We start from the raw sequence: 24,692 nt of genomic DNA on the forward strand, positions 1-24,692 counted from the left end.
CTTTTCTCTGGTAATAAGCTTGAATTTACAGAAGCTAAAATAATGACTGTGGATATTTCTCTTGAGTGGGAGATTATTTGTTTCTTTAGTTTTATCTATTTGCTCCAAAGAAAACAAGTGATAGACAACGATACATACAGTGAGGGAAAAAATGATTTGATCCCCTGCTGATTTTGTACGTTTGCCCACTGACAAAGAAATGATCAGTCTATCATTTTAATGGTAGGTTTATTTGAACAGTGAGAGACAGAATAACAACAACAAAAATCCAGAAAAACTCATGTCAAAAATTGTATATATTGATTTGCATTTTAATGAGGGAAATAAGTATTTGACCCCTCTGCAAAACATGACTTAGTACTTGGTGGCAAAACCTTTGTTGGCAATCACAGAGGTCAGACTTTCTTGTAGTTGGCCACCAGGTTTGCACACATCTCAGGAGGGATTTTGTCCCACTCCTCTTTGCAGATCTTCTCCAAGTCATTTAGGTTTCTAGGCTGACGTTTGGCAACTCGAACCTTCAGCTCCCTCGCAGATTTTCTATGGGATTAAGGTCTGGAGACTGGCTAGGCCACTCCAGGACCTAAATGTGCTTCTCCTTGAGCCACTCCTTTTTTGCCTTGGCCGTGTGTTTTGGGTCATTGTCATGCTGGAATACCCGTCCACGACCCATTTTCAATGCTCTGGCTGAGGGAAGGAGGTTCTCACCCTAGATTTGACGGTACATGGCCCCGTCCATCGTCCCTTTGATGCGGTGAAGTTGTCCTGTCCCCTTAGCAGAAAACACCCCCAAAGCATAATGTTTCCACCTCCATGTTTGACGGTGGGGATGGTGTTCTTGGGGTCATAGGCAGCATTCCCCCTCCTCCTCCAAACACAACGAGTTGAGTTGATGCCAAAGAGCTCCATTTTGGTCTCATCTGACCACAACACTTTCACTCAGTTGTCCTCTGAATCATTCACATGTTCATTGGCAAACTTCAGACGGGCATGTACAGTGGGGCAAAAAAGTATTTAGTCAGCCAACAATTGTGCAAGTTCTCCCACTTAAAAAGATGAGAGAAGCCTGTAATTTTCATCATAGGTACACTTCAACTATGACAGACAAAATGAGGAAAACAAATCCAGAAAATCACATTGTAGGATTTTTAATGAATTTATTTGCAAATTATGGTGGAAAATAAGTATTTGGTCAATAACAAAAGTTTATCTCAATACTTTGTTATATACCCTTTGTTGGCAATGGCAGAGGTCAAACGTTTTCTGTAAGTCTTCACAAGGTTTTCACACACTGTTGCTGGTATTTTGGCCCATTCCTCCATGCAGATCTCCTCTAGAGCAGTGATGTTTTGGGTCTGTTGCTGGGCAACACGGACTTTCAACTCCCTCCAAAGATTTTCTATGGGGTTGAGATCTGGAGACTGGCTAGGCCACTCCAGGACCTTGAAATGCTTCTTACGAAGCCACTCCTTCGTTGCCCGGGCGGTGTGTTTGGGATCATTGTCATGCTGAAAGACCCAGCCACGTTTCATCTTCAATGCCCTTGCTGATGGAAGGAGGTTTTCACTCAAAATCTCACGATACATGGCCCCATTCATTCTTTCCTTTACATGGATCAGTCGTCCTGGTCCCTTTGCAGAAAAACAGCCCCAAAGCATGATGTTTCCACCCCCATGCTTCACAGTAGGTATGGTGTTCTTTGGATGCAACTCAGCATTCTTTGACCTCCAAACACAACGAGTTGAGTTTTTACCAAAAAGTTATATTTTGGTTTCATCTGACCATATGACATTCTCCCAATCTTCTTCTGGATCATCCAAATGCTCTCTAGCAAACTTCAGACGGGCCTGGACATGTACTGGCTTAAGCAGGGGGACACGTCTGGCACTGCAGGATTTGAGTCCCTGGCGGCATAGTGTATTACTGATGGTAGGCTTTGTTAATTTGGTCCCAACTCTCTACAGGTCATTCACTAGGTCCCCCCGTGTGGTTCTGGGATTTTTGACCCCACAGGGTGAGATCTTGCGTGGAGCCCCAGATCGAGGGAGATTATCAGTGGTCTTGTATGTCTTCCATTTCCTAATAATTGCTCCCACAGTTGATTTCTTCAAACTAAGCTGCTTACCTATTGCAGATTCAGTCTTCCCAGCCTGGTGCAGGTCTACAATTTTGTTTCTGGTGTCCTTTGACAGCTCTTTGGTCTTGGCCATAGTGGAGTTTGCAGTGTGACTGTTTGAGGTTGTGGACAGGTGTCTTTTATACTGATAACAAGTTCAAACAGGTGCCATTAATACAGGTAACGAGTGGAGGACAGAGGAGCCTCTTAAAGAAGAAGTTACAGGTCTGTGAGAGCCAGAAATCTTGCTTGTTTGTAGGTGACCAAATACTTATTTTCCACCATAATTTGCAAATAAATTCATAAAAAATCCTACAATGTGATTTTCTGGATTTTTTTTCTCATTTTGTCTGTCATAGTTGAAGTGTACCTATGATGAAAATTACAGGCCTCTCTCATATTTTAAGTGGGAGAACTTGCACAATTGGTGGCTGACTAAATGTTTTTTGCCCCACTGTATATGTGCTTTCTTGAGCAGGGGGACCTTGCGGGCGCTGCAGGATTTCAGTCCTTCATGGCGTAGTGTGTTACCAATTGTTTTCTTGGTGACTATGGTGCCAGCTGCCTTGAGATCATTGACAAGATCCTCCCATGTAGTTCTGGGCTGATTCCTCACCGTTCTCATGATCATTGCAACTCCACAAGGTGAGCCCCAGGCCGAGGGAGATTGACAGTTCTTTTGTGTTTCTTCCATTTGTGAATAATCGCACCAACTGTTGTCACCTTCTCACCAAGTTGCTTGGCGATGGTCTTGTAGCCCATTCCAGCCTTGTGTAGGTCTACAATCTTGTCCCTGATGTCCTTGGAGAGCTCTTTGGTCTTGGCCATGGTGGAGAGTTTGGAATCTGATTGATTGATTGCTTCTGTGGACAGGTGTCTTTTATACAGGTAACAAACTGAGATTAGGAGCACTCCCTTTAAGAGTGTGCTCCTAATCTCAGCTCGTTACCGGTATAAAAGACACCTTGGAGCCAGAAATCGTTCTGATTGAGAGGGGGTCAAATACTTATTTCCCTTATTAAAATGCAAATTTATGAGAAAATTGACATTCGGTTTTCTGGATTTTTGTTGTTGTTATTCTGTCTCTCACTGTTCAAATAATAAACCTACCATTAAAATTATAGACTGATCATTTGGGCAAATGTACAAAATCAGCAGGGGATCAAATACTTTTTTGACTCACTGTATATATATATATGGTGACTATATATATATATGAATCTTCTTTTTTTACGGTGGGCATGTGTAGTTGGAAGCCCAAAGGCATATATGAAAATGACACCACAAAAAACTATATACATTGCATAAGTACAAAAATAACATAGGATTGTTAAAATAGATAACAAAACCTAATAATTATAAATGTATAAATTAATTAATCAGTAATCATGAAAAAATATATATACATTTGTTTTGTTTAAATGTGTGTGTGCATGTGAGTGTGTGAGAGTTAGGCTATATGGAGGAGATTACTGAGTAGTTTGGTTCATCAGGCTGACCCCCAGTCTTCATGGAGGAGATTACTGAGTGGTTTGGTTCATCAGGCTGACCCCCAGTGTTTGCTTGAAGTTATTGATGGACATTGATGTAGAGTATGGTACCTCTGTACCTGATAGAGAATTTACTATGAGAGGTGTGGCAGTTGGGAGGGTAAAGGTTATCACAGTGTCTTGTGTTATATAGATGGATTTCAGAATTAACATGGAAGAATCCATTGAAGGGTTTATGTAAAATGTCTGGGAGGTATGAGGACTTGTAGATCAAAGTGCATAATTGGCGTACATTAGTGTTGTAAATAGACAATATATTGAGTTTCTTTAACAAACATGCAAATGGAGCCAGGTAAATAGAGGAGGTGGCTAGTCTTGTAAAAGTATTTTGTATGATGAGTCATTTATGTAGGTAGGAGGCATATGTACTGGCCCAGTCAATATTACAGTAAATTAGATATTGTTAAGTTAAGCTATAGTATAGAGTTAGGAAGCAAGCCTGATGAACCAAAGCACTAATCTTTCTGATGATACCAACAGATTTCATCACTGCTTCAGACAAATTGAATGTGGTCTTTCTAGGATAACGTTTCATCAATTAAAACTCAGAGGAATCTGGTGGATGTCATTTGTTCCGTTTCATTTCCACCAATTGAGATTCTGGCTCTTTTTTTAACAATATTTATTATTCTTACTAGTGAATACAATAAAGATTTTTTTACATTTAAGGATAATTTGTTCTTCCGGAACCATTCAGAAAATTTGCCCGTGCCTGACTTGTTTTCATCAATCCGTGAATCAAAATACTTCTGTGATCAAATTGGTATCATCAGAATGGGAAGTACAGTAGAAGACACAGCAGCAAGGTCATTGATATAGATTAGGAATAACAAAGGTCAAATTATGGTGATTACAGTTATTATTCCTGGTCATCGTGTGTGTGTGTGTGTGTATGTTTGGTTAGGGGGTCTGCTATGTATCTATGCAGTCTGCTAGTCCTATCATACATTGGTCAAAGACCCATTCTCATCTCTGGACTGGAAATAGAATGTGGGAATATAACATGTGCTGAATGGCAAAATTATTGCTTGGTGGTTTTGTGCCTGTGTTTTGTTTGCTTTACCTTTAAGAGTCTATTGACGCATTCGTGCATCAATCAAAGTAACATAATACAAAAAATCCCCATCAAAATCCGCCAGTTTAAGTGAGAGATATGTTCTTGGCATGAGCTGCGTCTCAATCAACCACATCCACCTATATTGGCCTTCCTCATTTGCGGTGAAAGATGACTGAGCTGCAGTGGTGTTTGTCAGACCATGAGACATCCCGAAAACGGTCTTCTCATGAAAGCGTCAGTAGCGTCCGTGTGTGTATTTAGGCAGCCACCAACACCTCTCTGATTCAGAGGGATTGGGTTAAATACGGAAGACACATTTCAGTTGAAGGCATTTAGTTGTACAACTGACTAGGTATCCCCCTAGGTAGGTAGTGTCATGATGTTGGCCTGGGGGTAGGTTTATGACAGTCATAAATACCTCTTCCCCCCTTTTTCCTCTCTCTACCCTACTGATGTTACATTTGCAAACCCTTGGTTAACATAGAGATTCTGGGAATATCAGAAGGTGGGGGGCGGGGGGGAATGAACAATATTCTGGTAATCCGACCAATTTAACATATGCGGTGGTACTTAATGAATATGATGTCAGTTCGGTTGTCATCTGAGACATTCTCATCAATGATAAGATGACATAAACTCTACAGTGGAAAGGCTACACATTAGAGTTATCGGATTCACATGGAATTGTTGTTCAATTTAAATGTTTGAATATGAAATTATTTGTTATGGGATGAAATGTGATTTTAGCTTCTAAAATGTGAGATTTGGGTTTTCATGAGATAGGGCTCTGCTCAATCAGTGGCCCGCCCCTGTGAAGGGACATGGGCTATAAAACTTTTCAAACACGCCCTCCTCTCCCTTCCTATATAAACCCTTGACGACAATATAACTTCCTGTTCCGAGGATGTAGGACGACGCTCCGATGTCAGAATGGTTCAGATAATAACTACAGAATGAAGCCAACATCAGCGTGAGCTTTGGTTGCGAATGGTATGAACTTTAAACTCTTAATCACTACAGAAGTGAAACCTCCTAGCCGCAACAGCAGATACAAACGAGGGTTAGGAAGGAACAGACAGAGTATCCCGTCTATCACACAAGGACGTTACTACCACGTTTCCAATTGACCATTAGAGACATTCTTCAAAGGACTCGGTTGGGCAACACGACCTTCCATCTACCACCAACCTACCGAAGCGCTGCTCAGAGAAAATATTTATTGCATTTTCCTTTTCCAAATGGGTTGTAATTTAGAATGCATCAGATACTGTATTTACGATAACACAGCTTTGGCCTTTGTTCCTCAGTTTTCCCGCTCCTTCACTCAAACCCAGCCCCTTTTCTTTTGTGTTCAAAAGTCAGTCATATCTGTTCCGCCCGCTAGGGCCGTTTTCCTTTATGACGTAATTTGTAATCAAGTTATGATTTAATCATGTGTATGTGTAATTCTGTGTGATTAGTTAGGTATTTAGTAAATACATTATTAAACCCAATTTTGTATTGCTGATTCAAATTGTTAGCCAGGGTTTGTGCAGATTTACAACTTTCAGATGAGACTGAATTAAGATGACGATTAATATTGACTGCTATTGATGTAAAATATTACTAGGTCTTTAAGAGTTTATTCGGAAGACAACAGCTCTATAAATATTATTTTGTGGTGCCCGACTCTCTAGTTAATTACATTTACATGATTAGCTCAATCAGGTAATATTAATTACGGATAAATGATTTTATAGAATAGCATGTCATATCACTTAATCCGGTATAGCCAAAGACACGACAGTAGGTAGGTAGGTAGGTAGGTAGGTAGGTAGGTACAGATGTGTGACATTTTTAATTCATGTAGTTCAATCCTTGACTAATAATGTTCTGTACTATGAATTATGTCATGTTTCATGTGGATACCAGGAAGAGAAGCTGAGGATTTTGCAGCGGCTAATGGGGATCCTAATAAATTACGTTTTTCACTGTCTTTTTGGCCATTTATGAATGTGTTATTTAATGCGTACCTAAAATTCAATATCAAATAGCTAAATTATCCGTGGTATGACCATCTCAAACCAATTCCATATGTTTGCTTAGTAGAACCCCCCCACACACACAATGGCTTAGACTTTTAGAGGATTTAATTGTGTGTTTTGCATGACCTAGTTTGGGGGTAGTTTGCTATGTTTTCACGGTTTTACTGAGTTTTGGTGTTTTTCAGTTATACAGTGCATTCGAAAAGTATACAGATCCCTTGACTTTTTCCACATTTTGTTATGTGAGAGACTAAAACATTTTGTTACAACTAATTCTAAAATGTATTAAATAGCTTTCCCCCCTCATCAATCTACACACAATACCCTCATCATGACCCCCATTATGTTTTTGCAAATGTAATACAAATATAAACGGAAATATTACATTTACATAAATATTCTAACCGTTTACTCAGTACTTTTGAAACACCTTTGGCAGCGATTGCAGCCTCTTCTCTTCTTGGGTATGACGCTACAAGCTTGGCACACCTGTATTTGCGGAGTTCCGCCCATTCCTGTCTGCAGATCCTCTCAACCTCTGTCAGGTTGGATGAGGAGGGTTGATGCACAGTTATTTTCAGGTCTCTCCAGAGATGTTTGATCGGGTTCAAGTCCAGGCTCTGGCTGGGCCACTCAAGGACATTCAGAGACTTGTCCCGAAGCCACTCCTGCGTTGTCTTGGCTGTGAGCTTAGGGTCATTTTCCTGATGGAATGAGAACCTTCACCCCAGTCTGAGGCCGTAAGCGCTCTGGAGCAGGTTTTCATCAAGGATCTCTTTATACTTTGTTCCGTTCATTTTTCCCTCAATCCTGACTAGTCTCCCAGTCCCTGCCACTGAAAAATATCCCCACAGCATGATGCTGCCCCCACCATCCTTCACCATAAGGATGGTGCCAGGTTTCCTCCAGACGCTTGCCATTCAGGCCAAAGAGTTCAATCTTGGTTTCATCAGGCAAGATAATCTTATTTATCATGGTCTGAGAGTCTTTAGCTGCCTTTTGACAAACTCCAAGCAGGCTGTCATGTGCCTTTTACTGAGGAGTGGCTTCCGTCTGGTCATTACTATAAAGGCCTGATTGGTGGAGTGCTGCAGAGAGGGTTGTCCTTATGGAACATTCTCCCATCTCCACAGAGGAACTCTAGTGCTTGGTCACCTCCCTGACCATGGCCTTCCTCCCCCGATTGCTCAGTTTGGCCGGGCAGCCAGCTCTAGGAAGAGTCTTGGTGGTTCCAAACTTCTTCCATTTAAGAATGATGGAGGCCACTGTGTTCTTGTGGACCTTAAAAGCTGCAGGCATTTTTTGGTACACTTCCCCAGATCTGTGCCTCGACCCAATCCTGTCTCGGAGCTCCGAGACAATTCCTTCGACCTCATGGCTTAGTTTTTGCTCTGACATGCATTGTCAACTGTGGGACCTTATACAGATAGGTGTGTGCCTTTCCAAATCATGTCCAATCAATTGAATTTACCACAGGTGGACTCCAATAAAGTTGTAGAAACATCTCAAGGATGATCAATGGAAACAGGATGCACCTGAGCTACATTTCCAGTCTCATAGCAAAAGGTGTGAATACTTATGTAAATATGATATTTCTGTTTCAAATAAGGCTGCAACGTAAAAAATGTGGAGAAAATCAAGGTGCCTGAATACATTCTGAAGGCACTGTATGTGTTTGTTGTTTTTTGTTTCTGCTGTTTTCCTGAGCTTCAGGCATTATATGGAGGTTTTCAGGTGAAACTCTTTGATGCTCTGGTGTAAAAAGCCTCTGGGTGATTCTCCTGCTGGACCTTTCCTTGACTGCTCCTTTACAATTACTGAGCAATCACAGACATGTGTATAGTGGGAGAGAGGTGTTTGTTAGGGGCTAGAGATAATCGGATAAGTGTTTGAGGCTTTAAGAGGAGGCTCTTTGAAGGCGTCAGTGTGACTAATTTGTGTTAGTAAAACTGTCAGGTGTGGTCATCTCACTGTCACCTCTGACTCTAGCCCCTGGTGTCCCAGGTTGTGATGTGTAAATTCCACTGTGTGATTATGGTCTACTTTCAGCAGGAATTTCTCCATCAAGCAGTTTTTTAGTCCATGAGTAGACTTAGTCAAGCCAGGAAATCATCTCCTTTTTACATACAGTCCTGCAAAATCCTGCAAATCCTGAGACCAAGGACTACCACATAGACAATGACTACCTGCATCTCCCGAAACACTATGGACTTGGGACCCTTTCATTTGCCACGATCGCTATTTTTTCTTTTAGTCTGACTGTTACTGATGTTGCCAGACACCCCAGTGTAGTGATCAACGCTGTAGTTAAAACGGTTGAATAAAAAAATAATGCCATATCATCTGGTCTTTGAGGACAAATTTCAGACAAATGCAACATTTTAAGATCATCTTTGTAATGTCATGATATTGGCTTCTTCACACATAGACAGATAGACCCAACGCCTAGCCTGATGTTGAGCAACCAACAACAAAGGAACACTTTGTTTTTCTCATGAGAGAATATGTTCGATACATGTTTGTTTCTGTCCCAGACAAAAAGAGCAAGGTCATTAGTACCTTCAGGTGTACTCACACACACGCACACACACACACACACACGCACGCACACACGCACGCACGCACACACACACACACACACACACACACACACACACACACACACACACACACACACACACACACACACACACACACACACACTGGGCAGTCCTCGGCCTGAGACAAGCTGGCCTCAGTGGATGACTGATTTGTGTACATAAACGTGTGTGGAAGTGTCTTCATCTCAGATGTTAACATGTCACTGCCCAACACACACACACACACACACACACACACACACACACACACACACACACACACACACACACACACACACACACACACACACACACACACACACACACACACACACACACATATACACACACGCACACACGCACACACCAGAAACGGAGGAAGAGGCCACACACTAGTCTACTTGAAGCAAATCCACAGACATGGAAACAAACACACAGCTCTGTCTGGCTTGACTGAATTGAAAACAGGTGCCCACGTAGCTTACATTCTTTTATCCAAAATACACAAGTGGTTTGACCTACCAGGTTTGAAGACCACAGAGAGTCTGTACAATAAATAGCAGAGTGATTCCATTGGAAAGGCCTACCTGTGTGGTAGTGACAGATGTTGAGATAAATGTAAGTAGAGTGAGATGTCAACATTAGTATTAAGTTGTTGATAGATGGAAAACTCTAGGTTCTGTCTTTAATGGATCCTTATTGAATTTCGTGGCTCAGGTCAGCTGCAAGGTCTTTTACTGCAATACCTTTTCTCACAAACAGAAAGGACTTCAGCTTTATGTACTGAGTGCGGTAACCGTTCGGACTTGGCAAGGTCATCCATAATAGGTTTTATTTTGACACATATAGCTAACTGATGACTTAGAGCATCTGTCAAATCAATCCAATCAAATGTTATTTGTCACATGCTTCGTAAACAACAGGTATAGACTAAGAGTGAAATGCTTACTTACAGGTCCTTTACCAACAATGGAGAGTTAAAGATAAAACATAAATATCTAGAAATAGTGGCACGAGGAATTAATACACAGTGAATAATGAATAACACCAAAGAGTAAAAATAACATGGTTATATATAGGGAGTATCAGTACCGAGTCGATGTGCATGGGTACAAGGTAATTGAGGCAGCTATGCCGTTCATTGACTTATTGACTTATTTCAGCAATTTGAGTTTTCATCATCCTCTGTGGCGTCTTCAGGCCTGGTGCCTTGCGGTTGACGTACCAAGCAGTGATTCAGTCACTCAAGATGCTCTCAATGGTGAAGCTGTAGAACTTTTTGAGGATCTGAGGGCCCCTTTTCAGCCTCCTGAGGGGGAAGAGGTGCTGTCGTGCCCTCTTCACAACTTTGTGGTTGTGTCTGTTAATCCCTTAGTAATGTGGACACTGAGGAACTTGAAGCTCTCGACCCGCTCCACTACAGTCCCATCGATGTGGATGGGGGCGTGCTCGCCCCTCCGTTTCCTGTAGTCCACCATCAGATCCTTTGTCTTGTTGATGTCGAGGGAGAGGTTGTAGTCCTGGCACCACACTGCTAGGTCTCTGACTTCCTCCCTATAGGCTGGCTCGTTGTCATCTGTTAGCAGTCCTACCACCGTTGTGTCATCAGGTGTTGGAGTTGTGCGCAGCCACGCAGTTGTGGGTGAACAGAAAGTACAGGAAGGGACAAAGCACACACCCCTGTGGTTCCCCCGTGTTGATAGTCAGCGTGGAGGATGTGTTGTTGCCCTCACCACCTGGGGGTGCCCACCAGGAACCAGTTGCAGAGGGAGTTGATCAGTCCCAGGGTCCTGAGCTTGATGATGAACTTGGAGGGGACTATGGCATTGAATGCTGTGCTGTAAACAATGAACATTATTCTTACATAAGTATTCCTTTTGTCCAGGTGGGTGAAGTGCAATAGAGATTGCATCATCTTTGGATCTGTTGGTGCGGTATGCGAATTGAAGTAGGTCCAGGGTGTCTGGGATGATAGTGTTGATGTAAGCCGTGACCAGCCTTTCAAAGCATTTCATGGCTATAAAGTGCTACGGGGCGATATACTTCTTGGGTTCGGGGATTATTTCTGTCTACTTGAAACAAGTTGGTATTACAGACCTGGTCAGGGATTGGTTGAAAATGTCAGTGAAGACACTTGCTAGTTGATCAGAACATGCTCTGAGTATATGTCCTGGTATTCTGTCTGGCACCGCAGCCTTGAGAATGTTAACCTGTTTAAAGGTCTCACTCACATCGGCTTTGGAGAGTGTTTGTCACAACAGCTGGTGCTCTCATTCATGGTTCAGTGTTGCTTGCCTCAAAGTGAGCATAAAAGGCATTAAGCTCATCTGGTAAGCTCTCATCATTGTGCAGCTCGCGGCTGGGTTTCTCTTTGTAATCCATGATGGTTTGCAAGCCCTTCCACATCTGTCGATTGTCAGAGGCAGCATAGTAGGATTTGAGCATAGTCCTGTATTGATACTTTGGATGTTTGATAGCTCTTCAGAGGTCTTTGCTTTCCCCACTATTCTTATTTGCTCTGGCAGGCTGCAGTTATTGTAAGCTACTGTTGAAATTGGTGTATGTGTGTGCGCAATAGTGAGTGAATTTGTGTGAAATAATTAAATAATTTATTCATGTAATGGTCACTGTTTTCTCTCCAACCTCTTTTTGCGGGATAATGTTCAACCATATTGAAGTTTAAGAATGCCTGTCTTTTCCCCAGTCAGCTGTAACCAACTAGCATCAACATACGCACACACACACACACACATACGCACACACACAACACAACACAACACACATTATTCCTCTAACATAATTTGGCTGCAAAATCCAGGCTTTGGAAAGTCATATTGAAATCATAAAGAAATGTAAAAAAATGTTTCCAATTAATTTCTCTAAACAGTCGTCTCTCCTGTCTGCAGCGGTTCCTCAAGGGCTGAGGTTTGATCTGGGCTTAAAATGAACCAGAACCCTCTGCTCAAGGCTGTGTGTGTATATGTGTGCTCGCGTGTGTGCACGTGTGTGTATTTTTTGGGGGGTCAGAACATCCAGCTTGACATGTTTGCCTGGTGGGAAATCACTGTGTTTCTGGATGAAATAAGAAACAGAGGCACACAGAGAACAGACAAAACTCAGTCTGATGACTTTTCATGGGGGAGGAGAGAGAGAGGGAGCGATAGAATGACCAGCAGGATTCGAAAGAGAGAGGGAGACAGAGAGTAAGAAAGAGCCTGCACAGTATGTTTGTGATGGTGAAAGAGGGTGTATGATAGAGAGAGAGAGAGAGAGAGAGAAAGAGAGAGAGAGAGAGAGAGAGCGAGAGAGAGAGAGAGAGAGAGAGAGAGAGAATCCTTGCTGAATGCCCTGTTTTTGCTGCATACTGTGCATTAGGAAAGTATTCAGAGTTCTTGACTTTTTCCACATTTTGTTACTTTACAGCCTTATTTTAAAATGTATTAAATAAAATAATGTCCTCATCAATCAACAAACAATAGCCCATAATGACATGTGAAAATAGTTTTTTTATGTTTGCAAATGTATTTAAAAAACAACAGAAATGCCCTATTTATGTAAGTGTTCAGACCCTTTGCTATGAGACTCGAAATTGAACTCAGGTGCATCATGTTTCCATTGATCATCCTTGAGATGTTTCTACAACTTGATTGTAGTCCACCTGTGGTAAATTCAATTGATATGACATGATTTGGAAAGGCACATACCTGCCTATAGAAGGTCCCACAGTTGACAGTGCATGCCAGAGCAAAAACCAAGCCATGAGGTCAAAGGAATTGTCCGTAGAGCTCCGAGACAGGATTGTGTCGAGGCACAGACCTGGGGAAGGGTACCAAAACATGCCTGCAGCATTTAAGGTCCACAAGAACACAGTGGCCTCCATCATTCTTAATTGGAAGAAGTTTGGAACCACCAAGACTCTTCCTAGAGCTGTCCACCTGGCCAAACTAAGTAATCGGGGAGAAGGGCCTTGGTCAGGGAGGTGACCAAGAACCCAATGGTCACACTGAAAGAGTTCCAGCATTTATCTGTGGAGATGGGAGAACCTTCCAGAAGGACAAACCTTTCTTCAGCACTCCACTCCTCTCAGACTGGGGTGAAGGTTCACCTCAGACTGGGGTGAAGGTTCACCTTCCAACAGGACAACAACCCTAAGCACAAAGCCAAGACAATGCAGGAGTAGCTTCGGGACAAGTCTCTGAATGTCCTTGAGTGGCCCAGTCAAAGCCTGGACTAGAACCCGATCGAACATCTTTGGAGCGACCTGAAAATAGCTGTGCAGCGACACTCCCCATCCAACCTGGCAGAGTTTGAGAGGATCTGCAGAGAAGAATGGGAGGAACTCACCAAATACAGGTGTGCCAGGCTTGTAGCGTCATACCCAAGAAGACTCGAGGCTGCAATCGTTGCCAAAGGTGCTTCAACAAAGTGCTGAGTAAAGGGTCTGAATACTGATGCAAATGTAATATTTCATTTAAAAAAATGATACATTTGCTTTTCATTATGGGGTATTGTGTGTAGATTGATGAGGGGGGGAACTATTAAATACATTTTAGAATGAGCCTATAACATAGCAAAATGTGTAAACAGTCATGTAGTCTGAATACTTTCCGAATACACTGTAGCTGTTGTAATTGGTGCATTTAGGCTGTTATGAAGTGTGTGTGTGTGTGTGTGTGTGTGTGTGTGTGTGTGTGTGTGTGTGTGTGAAGTGTGTGTGTGTGTGTGTGTGTGTGTGTGTGTGTGTGTGTGTGTGTGTGTGTGTGTGTGTGTGTGTGTGTGTGTGTGTGTGTGTGTGTGTGTGTATGTGTGTAGGGACTGTAGCAGCTATTGAACAGGTGGTAAATACAAGAGGTTTCCTGTCCAAGACAACGTCACCACTCCTATAGTTTAGTTCAAACTCATCTGGTCCAATAACCCTATTCCACTATTACATGACTGTGTAAATAACACATTGTATTGTATGTTAGATAGGTAGAAAAGAGGCAAGAGCTCAACAAACAAACAGAAAGTGTGGATTGCAGTTTCACATTGTTTGCATACTGTTGTAAATCAGGTAGTATTGCAAGTATCACTTTAACTGTAGAAAGAGAACGGCAGACATTTATGTTGTTTGTATGTCCCTGGTTTCATTGACACATCTCCAACTACTAAATCATTACGATGCTTAATCACTGAACCATGCCGTAAACTGGAGACATGTCTCCACTATTACTGGGCTTCTCTGGCCAAGCTACTATTGAACAGTGAGAGTTAAAGGCTTCAGTTCGACTGGCGCCTAGGCGAACTAAGCTAGTGTGCTTGCATAGTGCCTTAAAATGACCTTCGCTTGAAAAGCAAGAAGTAGTCAAATTTAATCTAAGATAATTCATTTTGACGTTTTTTTGCCGAGGAGTCGTGCAAAGAAGGAGTCGTGTTTGGTGCAGTATTATTCAATGACAACATTCGCACGAAATCGAGTAATCTCTCGTTGAATGACAACAAAGACTTTATTGATCAATCAACAACGAAGGGGCACATACTTCAGCTACCGACTACGGCTTGCCTCCAGAAAAAAATGTTGTGTGCCCGAGCAGCTGAAAAAACCCTACCGAAGTCGAAAACTAACAAAAACGTCACAAAATGTCGTCATAATATATGCACAAACTCTTCCGAACTGTTTTGGCTGGAAAGCATGCAGCGCCTTTAGTCCATTCTAATGACACAACACATTTTTCAGGTTCAATTTCTCTTGTTTGGGATAATCTCTATACTCCTTGTTGTAGCTATGGCTGCCAGAATAGAGGAATTGCAGACTAGCTAGGCACTCACTCAAGACAGTGTGTGTGTGTGTGTGTGTGTGTGTGTGTGTGTGTGTGTGTGTGTGTGTGTGTGTGTGTGTGTGTGTGTGTGTGTGTGTGTGTATAACTTTAGAATTGAGGCATGGCACCAGACGATGCTCCAGACCTCTGTACTCCATGGTGCTGCTATACTACATCCACCAAAAGTATGTTGACAGCTGCTCGTTCCAAAATCATGGGCATTAATATGGATTTGGTCCTCCGCTTTGCTGCTTTAACAGCCTTTGCTCTTCTGGGAAGGCTTTCCACTAGATGTAGGAACATTGCTGCGGGGGACTTGCAAAATCGTTCAGCCACAAGAGCATTGGTGAGGTCGGGCATTGATGTTGAGTGATTAGGCATGGCTCACAGTCAGCGTTTCAATTAACTCCAAAGGTGTTGAGGTCAGGGCTCTGTGCAGGACAGTCAAGCTCTTCCACGCTGATCTTGACCAACCATTTCTGTATGGACCTCGCTTTGTGCACGCACGGGTGCATTGTCATGCTGAAACAGGAAAGGGCCTCCCAGAAACTGTTGCTACAAAGGTAGAAGCGCAGAATCATCTAGAATGTCATTGTTGACTGTAGCGTTAAGATTTCCCTTCCCTGGAATTAAGGGGCCTAGCCCGAACCATGAAAAACAGCCCTAGACCATTATTCCTCCTCAACCAAACTTAACAATTGGCAACACGCGTTGGGGCAGGTAGTGTCCTCCTGGCATCCGCCAAACCCAGATTCATCCGTGGACTACCAGATGATGAAGTGTGATTCATCACTCCAGAAAAAGCGCTTCCACTGCTCCAGGGTCCAATAGGTTTTCATGGCCGAGCAGCCGCACACAAGCCTAAGATCAACATGCACAATGCCAAGCTTTACACCACCTCAGCTGACGCTTGGCATTGTGCATGTTGATCTTAGGCTTGTGTGCGGCTGCTCGGCCATGAAAACCCATTTCATGAAGCGCCCAACAAAAAGTTATTGTGCTGACGTTGCTACCAGAGGTAGTTTGGAACTCGATAGTGCGTGTTGCAACTAAGGACAAATTATTTTTACACGCTAAGCAGTTCAGCACTCGGCGGTCCCGTTCTGTGAGCTAGTGTGGCCTACCACTTCGCAGCTGAGCCGTTGTTGCTCCTAGATGTTTCCACTTCACAATAACAGCACTTACAGTTGACCGGAGAAGCTCTAGCAGGGCATAAGGGCACTATCCTAGTAGTTAGAGTTTTGGGCCAGTAACCGAAAGGTTGCTAGATCGAATCCCCGAGCTGACAAGGTAAAAATCTGTCGTTCTGCCCCTGAACAAGGCAGTTAACCCACTGCTCCTAGGCTGTCATTGTAAATACGAATTTGCTCTTAACTGACTTGCCTAGTTAAATAATGTTACAAATTAAAATAAATAAACAATTTGATTAACTGACTTGTTAGACAGGTGGAATCCTATAACGGTGCCACGTTGAAAGTCACTGAGCTCTTCAGTAAGGCCATTCTACTGTCAATGTTTGTCTATGAAGATTGCATGGATGTGTGCTTAATTTTATACACCTGGCTGAAATAGTGGCTGAAATAGACAAATTCACTAATTTGATGAGGTGTCCACATACCTTTGTATACAGTACCAATCAAAAGTTTGGACACACCCACTCATTCAAGGATTTTTCTTTATTTTTACAACGTCTACATTGTAGAATAATAGTGAAGACATCAAAACTATAACACATATGGAATCATGTAGTAACCAAAACAGTGTTAAAAAAATCCAAATATATTTTATATTTGAGATTCTTCAAAGTAGCCACCCTTTGCCTTGATGACAGCCTTTCACACTCTTGGCATTCTCTCAATTTGCTTTTCCAACAGTCTTTAAGGAGTTCCCACATATGCTGAGCACTTGTTGATTGCTTTTCCTTGACTCTGCGGTCCAACTAATCCCAAACCATCTCAGTTGGGTTGAGGTTGGGTGATTGTGGAGGCCAGGTCATCTGATGCAGCACTCCATTACTCTCCGTCTTGGTCAAATAGCCCTTACACAGCCTGGAGGTGTGTTGGGTCATTGTCCTGTTGAAAAACAAATTATAGTCCCACTAAGCGCAAACCAGATGGGATGGCGTATCGCTGCAGAATGCTGTGGTAGCCATGCTGTTTAAGTGTGCCTTGAATTCTAAATAAATCCCAGACAGTGTCACCAGCACAGCACAAACTGGGTCTGTGGCTTCGGCTTTTGGGGTTGCATTTACTTCAGTCATTTAGCATACTACTTACTGTACAAAATATAATTGAATAGAAACACAATGCAATATAACATAATATAATTGAATAGAAACACAATGCAATATAACATAATATAATTTAATAGAAACACAATGGAATATAACATAATATAATTTAATAGAAACACAATGCAATATAACATAATATAATTTAATAGAAACACAATGCAATATAACATAATATAATTGAATGGAAACACAATGGAATATAACATAATATAATTTAATAGAAACACAATGGAATATAACATAATATAATTTAATAGAAACACAATGCAATATAACATAATATAATTTAATAGAAACACAATGCAATATAACATAATATAATTTAATAGAAACACAATGGAATATAACATAATATAATTTAATAGAAACACAATGCAATATAACATAATATAATTTAATAGAAACACAATGCAATATAACATAATATAATTTAATAGAAACACAATGCAATATAACATAATATAATTTAATAGAAACACAATGCAATATAACATAATATAATTTAATAGAAACACAATGGAATATAACATAATATAATTTAATAGAAACACAATGCAATATAACATAATATAATTTAATAGAAACACAATGGAATATAATATAATATAATTGAATAGTGGCCAGTTTCAACTGTTCTGCCTTATTATTATTCGACCATGCTGGTCATTTATGAACATTTGAACATCTTGGCCATGTTCTGTTATAATCTCCACCCGGCACAGCCAGAAGAGGACTGGCCACCCCTCAGAGCCTGGTTCCTCTCTAGGTTTCTTCCTTTGGTTTTGGCCTTTCTAGGGAGTTTTTCCTAGCCACCGTGCTTCTACACCTGCATTGCTTGCTGTTTGGGGTTTTAGGCTGGGTTTCTCTACAGCACTTTGAGATATCAGCTGATGTACGAAGGGCTATATAAATAAATTTGATTTGATTTGATTTGAATAGAAGCACAATAGAATATAATATAATATAATATAATTGAATGGAAACACAATGGAATATAACATAATATAATTGAATGGAAACACAATGGAATATAACATAATATAATTTAATAGAAGCACAATAGAATATAATATAATATAATTGAATGGAAACACAATGGAATATAATTGAATAGAAACACAGTGTAATATAATAGAATAGATTCACATGGCTAACTAAATGATATGTAAAAAGCACGACATATACATCTGTGTGACAGCTAGAGGTCATTGTTATCTGAAGTTGCTGCATTGACAAAATGGCTGCATTATTCATCCCCCATATTGTATCGTTTAATTCAGGGCTTGGGTTCTGAATTTGAATCTTTAGAAGCTGATAAATGTGCTAGCCTTAACAAAGCATTGAGCTGTCATATGTTGACAAATTATATTGACAGAGAGAGAATTCCTTACATCAGTTCTCGCCAAGTCCTGGATTGATATTTGGAATAATGCTTTTAGCAGGGATAGTCTGGGGAATATGAGCAGCGCTCAGAGCTGTAGTATGTGTGTTTTTGTGTGTTTGTGCATGTGCATGTGCGTGTGTATGTGTGTGTCTGCAAAATGATGAAACACTCGCAGGAACTACTGAAATCCTTTAGGGAGTAACATCAGAGGTTTCCAGAAACAATAGCTGCTGGTTTCCAGAGACCCTGGCTGCTTAATCTCTAATGTACCATTTATCTCAATAAGTCTGGATTGATTATTGATTGTTAAACTTGGTCCCACTTTAAACAAAATACAACTTATTAAGGCTTTACATAGTATACATAAAGTCTTCTTAATCACAATAGAAATGCTTCACAAATCATCTATAAACGAATGTCATACTGTATAAATGGTATAAAGTGTGACATAACAGCTCCCTATGTAGGGTGCATTGTGTGTGTGTGTGTTGCGTGTGTGTGCTTCAAAGACTCCATCTCGGCAGGGGACTCTAATGAGAATATAAATCAGTCTTTCTGGATCTGGACCTAGGAGGGAGAAACGATGAGACCCCTTTAGGGACTTCACACGCACACACCCACTGACATTTCACATGTCAAGGGCATTACTTCACCATGTGTGGACAGACCTATGTCATTTTACACATATAAAACACAGCCTCTTGAACCATATCAAGTTCATACATATCTTTAGAGAAAGTTTCTTTCTGGACTTTTCACTCATGATTTATTTTATTGTCATATCTGCTCAGCAGGCTGCCGTTCAGCTATGCCCTTCACCTGGTCTTCATCAGCAGGCTGGGATATCCATCAGGACACGTCACCCCACACACACACACACACACACACACACACACACACACACACACACACACACACACCCTCAAGCCCTCCCCTGGGCGTTGTATAGGCCTGGTTTTATGTATGGTTGGAATTATCATCCAATTAAATTATCACTTAGTAAACATAAATGAAACAATAAAGGTAAGGTGGACTGTAGTACTGTAGAGTTTAGATGATGAGTCAGGCTCAGATTGACGGGGTTAGGTAAGGTGGACTGTAGTACTGTAGAGTTTAGATGATGAGTCAGGCTCAGATTGACGCGGTTAGGTAAGGTGGACTGTAGTACTGTAGAGTTTAGATGATGAGTCAGGCTCAGATTGACGGGGTTAGGTAAGGTGGACTGTAGTACTGTAGAGTTTAGATGATGAGTCAGGCTCAGATTGACGGGGTTAGGTAAGGTGGACTGTAGTACTGTAGAGTTTAGATGATGAGTCAGGCTCAGATTGACGGGGTTAGGTAAAGTGAACTGTAGTACTGTAGAGTTTAGATGATGAGTCAGGCTCAGATTGACGGGGTTAGGTAAGGTGGACTGTAGTACTGTAGAGTTTAGATGATGAGTCAGGCTCAGATTGACGGGGTTAGGTAAAGTGAACTGTAGTACTGTAGAGTTTAGATGATGAGTCAGGCTCAGATTAAAGAGGTTAAAGGTTAAAACTAGGAACAGGTGTTTTTCAGAAAGAGTCGGGGATCACTTAGTTTCGATAAATCATTAAATCTGTGATAGGTTTGTAGCTACATATATTCCCACAGTCAAAAATGAATCTAGCCATCTAATGTGGAGTTCCCACCACCACTGATCCTATAGTAGGAGGGGTTAGGTCCAGATGTTAGACAGGGCACAGTTTTTCTAGCTAGTTTTACCTAGCATACTGGAAAAGAAATGTCCCATATCTGTTTTCAATGTTTATAAATAATTATTTGTAATAAAGTTAGCCCGGCCACAATTTGATTGACAGTTACCTCAAATATTTTGAAAAGAAACAAAGTTACAACTGCGTCTGGTTTGCTCCCAGCCAGGTCTTTAGACAAACTGTACAACTTTGCCGAGTGTGCTGGTCTGCATCTGGTCCTGGGGCTCAACGCCCAGCAGAGAAACCCTGACTCCTCCTGGAACTCCTCCTCAGCACTCAGCCTCCTCAAATACAGCGCCGGGAAGAAATACAACATTTCCTGGGAACTGGGCAACGGTCAGTATCTATACAACATTATATACTATACATTATATAATTTATGCTATTTAATACAGTAGAATTATAAAACATTAGGTAACACTGTACTTGAAGTGTATACACAACTTATCCCGAACACCTTTATGAAACCATTTCTAACACCTTTATGAAACCATTTCTAACACCTTTATGAAACCATTTCTAACAGCTTTATGAAACTATTTCTAACACCTTTAGAAAGGATTTCATAACACCTTTATGAAACCATTTCTAACACCTTTATGAAACCATTTCTAACACCTTTATGAAACCACTTCTAACACCTTTATGAGTGTAGCAGTATTGTTCATAAAAAAATATATATGTATTTATCCATTCTACACTGACATTTTTATTTTCACAGGCACAGTAACCAAACCAAAGTATTATCCTAGGAATACGTTTTTGACTTAAGTTGGCAGAGAACATGCTGTAGGTCTAACATGACATTTACAATTGGTGCACCAGGGCTTATTTTGAAAAATAAGTCATGATTGAACAGAAGCCATTCAGAGAGTGAAGAAAGAGTAGAGAGAGAGAGTGTAGAGGGAAAGAGCGTAGAGAGAGAGAGGAGAGAGAGCGAGAGAGAGGGGGGGGGGAGAGAGAGAGAGAGAGAGAGGAGAGAGAGAGAGGAGGGTGGGGGGTATTTCGGGATGCTCAAGTATGGAGTGGTTTTAAAAAGGAGAAGGTAACAGCTGATTACTTGCTCAGTGGTGCATCGTTGACCTGAGAACACCTGCCAATATGACAGACACAAACAGTATGGCCAGCAGGGGGGAACTATATGGGTCTGTGTTTTTATTTTGGAGGGAAATTGAGCCTCCTTCTGGTGGAGACCATCAACACAGATGGAGAGAGAGAGAAAGAGAGGGATAGAAATAGGGAGGTGGGGGACCTCCCTGTTATCTTGGCCCATTCTCCTGCCAAGTCCTCCCTCCAGCAGCATTACAATAATGACAATTTAGTTAACACTCACTTACTGGGCACTGAGAGAAACATATGTTGGACATTGCCTCACTCTCTTTCTCTCTCTCTCTCTCTCTCTCTCTCTCTCTCTCTCTATCTCTCTCTCTCTCACACACACACACACTCTTACACTCTCACACTCTCTCTCCACAACACTCTGGGTGTCTTCTTTAACAGTGCTTGTGTTGGACAGCGTTAGAATTGACACACTCTGTGTCTTTCTGTATTACTGTGTACATAGGGTTCCATTCAAGGACAACATAAAAATGTCAGTACTGCCCAAGTTGTGTTTAGCAGCAGACTGAGCTAGAGGGGGTCTGTGACGTTATGGTGTGGAAAAGTTTCTACTGTTCACTTATGGAGGTGGAAAACTATCTGACCAAGTCAAGCTCTCCAGAAACACCATTTAACTGGGTAAATAAGCTGGTAGAATGTATTGACAAATTAACCTGAATGAAGATCGAAGTAAATGTCTATTTGTTTTAAAGATTGCCATTTGCACTCCATCACCAGAGTGGAATGGTTGCTGTAAAATGGTGGATCATACTGTTTATATCACTTTCCTGACCTTTAATTTCGTCCCTCTCTCCATCTCTCTCCAGAGCCTAATGGCTACCGTAGCATGATGGGTCAGACAGTGAACAGTACCCAGCTAGCCCAGGACTACACCCTGCTGAGAACGTTACTACAGTCTGTACGCTACTATAGCCGAGCACACCTCTTGGGCCCGAACGCTGGACGACCACGCAAAAACGCCATTCTGCTGCTCGATGGGTGAGTCGCTTCACTGACACCGTTGTCACTATATGGCCACACTACAAGGTCCTGAACTATGGTATGGAGTTATCTTTTGGAAATGTGATTTAAGCAACACACACACACACACACACACACACACACACACACACACACACACACACACACACACACAGGCCCAGTGTTTATGTAGAAGCCTACAGTCTGATGGTCCCAGGCCCTGGTATAGTTAAATAGGCTGTCAGCTGTATAGAGTGTCAGTGGATTGATAAGGTGGCCAAGCGATGTCCCACCTGTCCCCTCGCTCTCTCTTCTCTCCTCTCTCCTCTCTCTTCTCTCTCACAGACCAGATAATCTTTGTCTAGTCCTCTTATACACATTTCCACCCCTCTATCTTAGACACACCATTGGGACTTGCCAAAAGTAGTGGATTTGTTAGGTTCATTGTTGGATTTGTTATATGTTAAATGTTGGATTTTTTCCACTCCAAAAATATGTATTTGGCAGAGCAGCATTTTTTAGCATACCTCTAGGATGCTTAGGTACACTGTACAAAATATAAGTGCAACATGTAAAGTGTTGGTCCCATGTTTCATGAGCTGAAATAAAAGATCTCAGAAATGTTCCATACACACAAAAAGCTTATTTCTCTCAAAGTTTGTGCAGACATTTGTTAACATCCCTGTTTGTGAGCATTTCTCCTTTGCCAAGATAATCCATCCACCTGACAAGTGTGGCATACCAAGAAGATGATTAAACAGTATGATCATTAGACAGGTGCACCTTGTACTGGGACAATAAAAGGCCATTCAAAAATGATCAATTTTGTCACACAACACAATGCCACAGATGTCTCAAGGTTTGAGGGAGCGTGCATTTGACAATCTGACTGCAGAAAGGTTCACGAGAGCTGTTGCCAGAGAATTGAATGTAAATTTCTCTACCATAAACCCCCTCCAACATTTTTTTTGAGAATTTGGCAGTACATCCAACCAGTGGGCGATTGGTTTGCTGACGTTAATGTTGTGTACTGAGTGCCCCATGGTGGCGGTGGGGTTATGGTATGGGAAGGCACAAGCGACAGACAACGAACACAATTGCATTTTATCGATGGCAATATGAATGCACAGAGATGCTACAGACAATGAACACAATTGCGTTTTATCGATGACAATATGAATACCGTCACGAGATCCTGAGGCCCATTGTCGTGCCATTCATCCACCTCCATCGCCTAATGTTTTAGCATGATAGTGCACGGCCCTCTGTCACAAGGATTTGTACACAATTCCTGGAAGCTGAAAATGTCCCAGTTCTTCCATGGCCTGCATTCTCACCAGACATGTCACCCATTGTGTCACGGCTCTTGTCGTAATGAGGACCGGATCAAAACGCAGCGTGGTACGTGTTCATGATTCTTTATTAACCAAAACACTTGAACAAAATAATAAGTGAAAATAATAAGTGATCCACACTCCTACCTTTTTTTTTAAAGATATCTGTGACCAACAGATGCATACCTGAATACCCAGTCATGACAAATCCATAGATTAAAGCCTCATTTCTTTATTTCAATTGACTGATTTCCTTATATGAACTGGAACTCAGTAAAATCTTTGAAATTGATGCGTTTATATTTTAGTTCAGTATAATAAAGGCTGCAAAAATAGATATGCCTGACGTCAATGTTTTGGCTAGAGCTTTTCTGTAGGTACACATCAATAGTTATAACATTTATGTTAGCAATACTTACTACTATACAACTCTTACTTACTATAGCTGAGCTGATGAGTTGGATTTAGAGAGTCTTTGTGAATTACGAGGGAGGTCCTCCTCTAACTCCTCCTCTAACTCCTCCTCTCTGTTCTCCTCCTTTCCCTCCACCGGTCTTTCCCCTGGTTTGACCAGTCTTTCCCCTGGTTTGACCAGTCTTTCCCCTGGTTTGACCAGTCTTTCCCCTGGTTTGACCGACCAGTCTTTCCCCTGGTTTGACCGACCAGTCTTTCCCCTGGTTTGACTGACCGGTCTTTCCCCTGGTTTGACCGACCGGTCTTTCCCCTGGTTTGACCGACCGGTCTT

General features: G+C 41.6%; 1 protein-coding gene across 1 annotated transcript in view; it reads left to right on the forward strand.

Annotated features, from left to right (window-relative positions):
- hpse2 (heparanase 2) overlaps positions 1 to 24,692 on the forward strand; it is a 114,106-nt gene that overhangs the window by 38,267 nt on the left and 51,147 nt on the right. The window contains exons 4-5 of the mRNA XM_036960382.1: positions 20,697 to 20,870; positions 22,460 to 22,631. Coding sequence (XP_036816277.1) covers positions 20,697 to 20,870; positions 22,460 to 22,631 — 346 coding nt within the window. The remainder of the gene's footprint in view (positions 1 to 20,696; positions 20,871 to 22,459; positions 22,632 to 24,692) is intronic.

Source organism: Oncorhynchus mykiss, chromosome 23, assembly GCF_013265735.2.
Source record: "Oncorhynchus mykiss isolate Arlee chromosome 23, USDA_OmykA_1.1, whole genome shotgun sequence".
Taxonomy (NCBI): Eukaryota; Metazoa; Chordata; class Actinopteri; order Salmoniformes; family Salmonidae; genus Oncorhynchus; species Oncorhynchus mykiss.